The sequence below is a fragment of the Eimeria acervulina genome, genomic scaffold (genome assembly GCF_000499425.1).
Source record: "Eimeria acervulina Houghton genomic scaffold, Eah_scaff1010, whole genome shotgun sequence".
NCBI classification, from domain to species: domain Eukaryota; phylum Apicomplexa; class Conoidasida; order Eucoccidiorida; family Eimeriidae; genus Eimeria; species Eimeria acervulina.
Window position 1 is genome coordinate 686 of NW_013549480.1, and position 8,128 is coordinate 8,813.

Consider the following 8,128-nt stretch of genomic DNA (forward strand, 5'->3'; position numbering starts at 1 on the left):
CATACATACATAAATGCATACATATATGCATATATATACATATATATATATATATATTATATACACAGATGTATACATATACATATACATAAATAAATATACATATACATATACATAAATATATATACATATATATGGATATATATATATATATATACAGATATATATATAGACATATATACATATATATATATATTACAAAGATAAAGAAGTAGAAAAGTAGTTTGTAGATTTCTTACCTAAGCCCATCGCTCTCAACGCCGCACTTAAAAATTGGCGGCGTTGAAATCGCCCCAAGTGCGGATACACTGAAAACAGCAGCAGCAGCAGCAGCAGCAGCAGCAGCAGCAGCAGCAAAGAGACAACAGTAAATGCTGCAGCAGGTCTCCGAGAAGCTTCGGTGGGCTCTATCAGAAGCAGCTCTCTTTGTTGTACTCAGCAACATACATACACAAATTAGGGTTTAGGGTTTAGGGTTTAGGGTTTAGGGTTATCTTACCCATGTTGCGGATATCTTGAACAGCCTCATCGAATTGCTTGCGAGCTTCTTGCGCTTCTGTCGGCTCTTGTCGTTTGCTTCTGCTGCTGCTGCTGCTGCTGCTGCTGCTGCTGCTAGTGGTTTTATCAGAGCTACTCGCAGGGACAGAAAGACCCCCCAACTCTTTTAGCTGCTGCAGCGACCGCGACGGTGCTGCTGCACCATATGATGCGTGTTGCTTTGCCTCTGCTTCTGCTGCTGCTGCAACAGCAGGAGCAGCAGCATCTGCTGCTTCTGCTGCTGCTGCTGCTGCTGCATGCACGCGCTTCTGCTTGCGCATGCAACTCCATCTCCCTAGGTTTTTACCCCTGTATTTTGCTGCTGTTGCTGCTTCTTCTGGCTGATGCTGCTGCTGCTGCCTCCTTTTAAACCCAACAGCGTCTTCTAAGCCTGTTACATTTACTGTGTGAGCATCCCACTGCTGCTGCTGTTGCTGCTGTTGCTGCTGCTGTTGCTGTTGCTGCTGCTGCTGTTGCTGCTGCTGCTGTTGCTGCTGCTGCTGCTGCTGGGCTGGGGTTGGGGGCATGCCTCTGAGCCTTCGTGTCGCTGCATTATTTGTGAGATTTTCTGCTGATTGTTTGATTGTCGTCTCTGTCTTTGATTTTTTCGTCTTCTTGCATTTGCTTATCGATATTTCTTCTTGTTCTTTTTCTTCAGAGTGCAGCGGCCCCTCATCTTGTTTAATTTTCATATTTTCTTTGTTTTGTTTGTTGTTTATTTTTTCGTTTTTGTTTAATTTAATATCGTCATCGCTGTCACTCCATACCCCTTTATAATGTTGTTTAAAAAGTTGTTGTACGAGTATAGGACAGAGGCCTTCCTTCATTTCTGCATTTTCTGTCTTTGTTTTTGCTTCAGTTTTACTCTTTTTAGTTTTTAAATGCTTTAATTGAAGTTTTTTTCTGTTATTACCTTTCAAACAAACGCCGAAATTATCTCGTGAACCCCCTGGGCTCTCTTGACCCCTCATGATTGTTGCTTCTTAATGAGAAGCCTTCTTCTTCTACAGCATAAAATCCCTTATAAATAAACAAATATACTTATTTATTTACTTATTTTTACTCATTTAAATACGATATTCTTATTGCGATTCTTTTGATCTGCCTATAAACCCCTCAACAAACAATGCATAGAGGGGGCCCCTCTTAGGGGCCCCCTTTACGCATTTATATCTTTATAAGATATCTGCAGAGCGTGATTACTTTGCTGCATAAAATAAAATATAATAATATATATTTTAATATAATTTAATTTTAAAATGAATTATCTACTTGTATTCATATTCTAGGATCTGTTTGGAGGGTAGAATTAATAAGGGGGCTTCTTGCAGCACTGATGTTTGTTGCTGGCGCTTGTTTACAGAGATCAGCAGCAAAACGAAATATAATATATTTTAAAGCTTTTGCTTTAAACTATTATTCAATTACACATCTGCTGCAGCTAAAGAGACACAGCAGCAGCAGCAGCAGCTGCTGCTGCTGCTGCTGCTGCTGCTCCTCGATCTACGCACAGCATCTAAAGAAGAGCGCTAGCGTAAAACAATTTTTTTCTTGTTCTTATACCACCTCTAGCAGGCAATATGAAGACAAGAGGGCAGCAGCTGTTTCTTATGCAGCACCTGCTGCAGCAGAAGCAGCACCTGTTGCAGCAGATGCAGCAGCAGAAGCAGCAGCAGAAGCAGCACCTGTTGCAGCAGATGCAGCAGCAGAAACAGCACCTGCTGCAGCACATGCAGCAGCAGGAGCACCACCTGTTGCAGCAGATGCAGCAGCAGGAGCAGCAGGAGCAGCAGTAGCAGGAGCAGCAAAAGCAGCAGCAGAAGCAGCAGCAGCAACAGCACCAGAATGCAAGTGTATATATCTCGCAGGCAGCAGCAGCTGCGGTGTACAGACACCAGAAGATATTCTCAAGCTGCTGCACATAATCGATGCACAGCAACTTGCAGCTGTACGGCAGCTGAAAGAGGCAGCAGCAGAAGCAGCAGCAGCAACAACAACGGCTGCAACAGCAGCAGCAGCAGCAACAGCAGCTACAATGGTAGCAACGGCAGCGGTACCAGTAGCAACACCAGCAGCAGCAACACCAGCACCAGCAGCAGCAGCACCTGCAGCAGCAGCAGCAGCAGCAACAGCAGCACCTGCAGCAGCAGCCGCTGCTGCTGCTGCTTCTGCTGCTGTTGCCCACGCGAGGGCCGCTGTTGCAAGAGTTCGCCGCCTGGGGGACCTCCGGGCTCATGTGCAGCGAACAGCTGCGCGACTGCAGCGGCTGCAGCAGCAGCAGCAACAGCAGCAGCAGGAGCAGCCCTTAGCAGCAGACAGTACCCCAAGGAGGGAAAGCAGCAATTCAATGCCTGCTGCTGCTGCTGCTGCTCCTTATTGCCCGCTGCCTCCTCCCGTAGCTGCTCAACTGCAAGCTGCTGCAGATTGCATGCAAACTGCAGCAAAAGCCCTCCCTCTCCACCACTTGCTGCTGCTGTGCTGCGACTTTGCGCAGCTGCGCTGCTGCTCGCCTTCACTAGGGTCGGCAGCGCTGCAGCGCCTGCTGCTGCTGCTGCAGCAGCAGCAGCAGCCACAAGAACCGGCCGGGATCAGAGCGCAAGAGGCCGCTTTGGGTTTGCAGCTAGCTGCTTTGCTGCTGCAGCAGAGCGTTGCTGAGGGAGCAGCAGCAGCAGCAGCAGGTGTCCAGCAGCAGCAGCAGCAGCAGCAGGTGCTGTCGGGTGTCTGTAGAGACAGGCAGCAGCTTGCTGCAGCAACAGATGTACTGTCTGCAGATGTTTCTTCTTCTATTTTTGCCTCCTTTGACGAATTAAACAACTCATTAGAAAGGAAGCGGGGGGCCTCTACGGCCGTAGCTGCAGGTGCAGCAGCAGCAGCAGCACCAGAACCAGCACCAGCAGCAGCAGCAGGAGCAGCAGCAGCGCGGGTGGAGGGGCCCTTGTTACGGCTGTCTCTGTCTGTCAGTGTGCAGCTGCTGCAGCTGCTGGCATGCAACAAAACCTTGATAAGAAACCTTTCGCTGCTGTCTTGTGTACGTACAGCTCAAGCTTGTGTGCTGCTCTCTACGCAAGAAGGCATCAGCAGCAGCTGCATGCCTCTGCAGCAGCAGCAGCCAGCCCCCGAGGTGTTTGCTGCTGCTGCCAGTCTCCAGCCGTTTGCCTTGCGCGCTGCTGCACCGTATGCACCTGTTGCTGCTGCTGCTGTTGTGGATCCCGCATGCAAGAACGAAGCTTTGCATGCATTGACATGCCCCACAACCTCCTTAGCTTCTCAGCCCCATCAGGGTGTAAGGGGGCCCCCCTGTGGGGCCCCCACTGCTTCTGGGCGCACGCAGCAGCTGCATGCAACTGCCAACTTCGGTGCAGCAAACCGTCTTGCTGCAGCAGCTCTGCTGCGGCGCATGCAGCAGCTGCTGGCTCCCAGAGTAGCAACGCTGTTGCTGAAAGAAGCAGCAGCACGGAAGGGGCCCCCTAAGACTCAACTTGAAGAGCAGGGGCCCCACAAGGGGGTAAACAGCCTCATAGGGGCTGCAATGGCTGCTGCTGTCAAAGCAGCACCCACGCACTCTACTCGCAAAAGACTGCTGCTGCTGCTGCTGCGTAGCCTGCAGCAGCAGCAGCAGCAGCAGCAGCAACAGCTGCAGCAGCACTTGCAGCTGCAGCAGCAGCAGTTGTGTGGCCCAGATTTTGATAAGGAGTTCTCTGGGGTCCCTGCTACTCCCCGCCAACACTCACGCCGCATGCAAAAGGCTGCTTCTGCTGCTGCTGCTGCTGCTGCGCCGCCTGCAGCAGCAGCAGCAGCAACAGCAACAGCAGCAGCATCAAGGAGGGGTACAGGTGTGCAGATGAGCGCAGCATCTCTCGCCGTTATCTGTCGTTCTCTTGCTGCTTCCGGCCTTAGTTTAGATAGAGGGGGCCTCAGTTTTCTATTGGAGTGTATTGTTGCTTCTCTCTCTTCGAGTGCAAGCCTTAAAGGAGAGTGGAGTTTCAGGGGTTTGTTTGGGTCTAGGGAGGGGGGAGGAAGCAGCAAGGGAAGCAGCAAGGACAGTGCTGCTGCCGCCTTTTCTGCTGCAGCAGCTGCAGCTGCAACCCCTTTGTGCAGCACCGCAGCAGCTCATGCCCATTCTGCTACTGGCAGCTGCCATGCAGATGCAGCAACAGCAGCACCAGCAACAGCTGCTAGCAGCTGTCCTGCAGCAGCAGCAGCAGGAGCAGTTGCAGCACCAGCAGCAGCAGCAGTATCAACTGCTTTTGCTGAGGCAGTTGCAGCTTATGGGAGCTGGTGCACTGTGTTCTGGGCTGCTGCAAAGGTCCTTAAAGCCTCGTGCGTGTCTGTACAGCCGAGGGATCCTTTGTATTTAAATCTGCAGAAGCTGCTAGTGCAGCAGCTGCTGCTGCCTCTGGTAGCGACCCTAGCTGCTGCTGAGCCTGCAGATGCAGGACAAATAGCAGAAGGGCTTCGTTTGCTGTTGCTGCTTGATCTGAAGGTAGCAGCAAACGCATCTCGGAGCGAAGGAAGCTGGGAAGCTCGCAGCTGCCCTCTTTTGCTGCGGCAACGGCTGCTGCAGGTTGAGCAGCTGCTGCAGGCTGTGCAGGCAATCGCCAGCCACTTCATGCAGCATCATGCACGTTTCAGCAAGATAGAGGTATTGAATGTGCTGCGGATGCTTGTACAGCTGGATCTGCTCCCGTACATTGACGGCACAATAACCCTTCAAGGAGATGAATACAGCAGCAAAAGTAATGCAGCAAGTTCTCGTACAGCAGCTAGAGGCGCAAGCCTCTCGCCTATATCGGTATCCGCTTTCCTGCGTTGTGCACTTGGGCAGTATCTGAAGCTGAGCAGGGATCAGCGTTTTTCTGCGCAATCTGCAACAGGCGCATGCAGCGAGCAGCATCGGCTAAGGAGTGGTTGTGAGTTGGAAGCCTCTTCTTCATTAGATTCCTTTGCTCAAGGTTTGCTACTTACTGTAGCGCTGAAATACCCAGAGGATATGCAAAGACTGCCGAAAACACTCACTAAAGGCGTGCTGAAACAGGCAGGTGTTACGCAGCTCTCCCAGTGCAGATGGAGGGCATTGCCTTAGAGTGGCCTCTTTGAATGACGAGGAGAGTCAAAGAGGTAGTATATGCCGTAGAATGAAACGATATGAAGCCGTTTCAACTTCTAGAGCCTAACAAGGGCTTCTTTAACGACACGCTTTGTCTTTTTTTGCTTTGTCTCAAGACTATTCTCGCTGTTTCTGATGTACTTGGCTGTGTTCAACATTAAACACACGCATTTTAATGGTGAAGTGTTTCTAGGGGCAGCTTATGGAAGCCATTCAAAAGTCGCGTCACTGCTGAGATCGCTTCGAGACGTTGAATTTCAACATTTCGTTGCAATGTTTTGCAGTGGATGCATGGAATATGTCTTCTCCCTGTTGTTATGAAGTGTGCTTGTGTGGTTTCTCTAGATGCGATGCGTTAGAGAGGTGCTGAACTTCTTAGCTTGAGGATTCACTGATAACTGGAAAGCCTTTTTGCAGATATCTGCAGAGAGGAGGGAAATCTGAATGCGAATGAAATTCATATCTATATATGATGTACTATTAGATATTAAACATATTTGGAAAGCTGAATGTGAATAAGACTTGTTTCTATATATATGATGCAGTGTTAGATATTAAATATATTTAGAATAATCGAAGTTGGATCGTTTCACAAGTGTACAAATTTGTACAAGTTCAAGGGAATTGCCATTGTCCGAAAGGAAAACCGAAGGAAAGATATCCAGTGCTGACTTTTGCTCCACCATCACTGACGATCTCTTCCTAGATCTATGCTCAGCTGAATTATGAAACCATCACATGATTCGCTATTTAATGCTACACAATTAGAGAAGCAGCTACGCTACTGCAGCTGTGCAAATGCAGTTGCAGTGCAGGTGCTGGAGAGGGGCGGCTGGCATGGTCAGACATTTTGCGTGTATGTTGTGCTTATTGGACCTAATTCAGTGTTTAACAGACTGTCTATGGTGTAAGCGCATGCAACGAGAGGGTGATAGTGTATGCCTATACACTGGGTTGCCTTGAAGCAGGAACTCTAACACGCTCTGTTGCAACAAAACGATAGAATGCACTCCCTCTCTGCACCGTCGGCCCCAGGCCCTTGGGACGCTTCTCCCAGGACGCCTGAAAGCAATAAGAGGATTCGTAAACTGCTGTTAATGAATCTTATGTTAAGTTACTTGAGCCACTTGCAACTCATTACGACATTTCTCTGCTAGGACCGGCGGCCCTAGGCCTAGGCCATGAGCCCCGAAACCGATTTTTAGGCAATTGTTAACTGTCCAAAAGTTGCATAATTTGCTAAAATATTAAATATTACTAAGCCATCTAGGATTTTAGGTTTGAAATCGAGAATAGAAATTCCGCGTCTTCCGCGTCTCCCTTCCATGGTGGACAGCATAGTGGCTTGCCTAGCCACAGACAGTATGCGGTAACCCTGCACTAGAAACACATCTTTTTAACTCATAATATTATGAATAACAAATTTACGAATTTATCAGTACTAATCACACTCACTTTTGTACGGGTTTGAGCCAATTCTTTCAGCTGCCGACGTGGAAGCGCGGGTACCAGTCTAGTGCCCGTCGTACATATAGCCAATTGGCTGTATTGCGCTGACTTGCCGATAACCTACCAGCTTTTTTAACTTTAATTTAATTTTAATACTATTTTAAATTCATGTAGTTGTAGGCTTCACTACTAGATTTCGTTCTGAACAGTAACAGAGCAAACCAGTGGAGCTAGGCAGTCTATACCGACATTGAACCTCCGACTGCATGCACTGGACGGAGGCGTCCCAGGGGCGGTCGCAGCAAAATTTAACTTTAACACTTTATTGGTGTCTAAAATGATTATTTCTTATTTTATCTAGAACCTATTGCGAAAGCCAAAGTCGTTTTCCTAGTGAGCATGAGGCGCGTCGTTCCGCTTCTTTTTCACCCGTGTCTGCTTCCGTCGGCCGTTGTTGCATTTCAGAAATATGCCGCTGCAGATGATATTCATGTCCAGTCCCCTGATGTCAGTTCGGCTGCAGTTGAACTTAAGAGACTCGCCACCCCTGGGAGCAGACATGAATCCCCGATACCAACCCTCCTCAAGCGGATGGCGTTGGCGCTCACCTTGGCCTTGGTGTTCAGCATAATGCTCTGCTTCAAAAAACTGTCCGATAAAAAGAAAGGGCCTGTCAACAAACTTCAAACACGAAGGCTTGCAACTGGAGATCACGATCCCTGTCTAGTACGTCAAGAGTACTGCAGCAGCTGCTGCTGGCTGGAGCGGTTGCATAGGGAGCGGTTGCATAGGGAGCGTTTGCTTCTGCGGTGATCTCAAGGAGAACCGTCTGTAAGCGCGGCATGCATGGGGGTTTTTGTGTACATTACATAACACTCCACAAAAGGTTCAGGGAAGAAGCGCTAGTAGCGCTTCAGTGCATACAGCCATGGTTCACCTTTTTACGCGCATTGCACGTACTGCTGAGAGTTTCTACTTCCAAATGGGCAAAAACGCGGCACCCTTGTGGCATGTACCGTTTGTTTCTTGCTGTTC

The 8,128-nt window shown here is 48.9% G+C and overlaps 3 protein-coding genes across 3 annotated transcripts; 2 read left to right on the top strand and 1 right to left on the bottom strand.

Annotated features, from left to right (window-relative positions):
• Positions 1–239: 239 nt before the first annotated feature.
• On the bottom strand, positions 240–1,064 carry EAH_00053850 (hypothetical protein, conserved; the record flags this gene model as incomplete). The annotated part of the gene is made up of 2 exons (XM_013393984.1): positions 240–308; positions 500–1,064. Coding segments are annotated over 2 exons (634 nt in total), but the record flags the coding sequence as incomplete, so codon positions are not given.
• A 249-nt stretch (positions 1,065–1,313) lies between these two features.
• EAH_00053860 (hypothetical protein, conserved) lies at positions 1,314–5,620 on the top strand (the record flags this gene model as incomplete). Its single annotated transcript, XM_013393985.1, has 2 exons — positions 1,314–1,333; positions 2,113–5,620. The coding sequence occupies 2 exons, from the start codon at positions 1,314–1,316 to the stop codon at positions 5,618–5,620; spliced, it is 3,528 nt and encodes a 1,175-aa protein (XP_013249439.1).
• Positions 5,621–7,492: 1,872 nt separating this feature from the next.
• Positions 7,493–7,928, top strand: EAH_00053870 (hypothetical protein; the record flags this gene model as incomplete). The annotated part of the gene is made up of 2 exons (XM_013393986.1): positions 7,493–7,819; positions 7,914–7,928. The coding sequence occupies 2 exons, from the start codon at positions 7,493–7,495 to the stop codon at positions 7,926–7,928; spliced, it is 342 nt and encodes a 113-aa protein (XP_013249440.1).
• Positions 7,929–8,128: the final 200 nt, after the last annotated feature.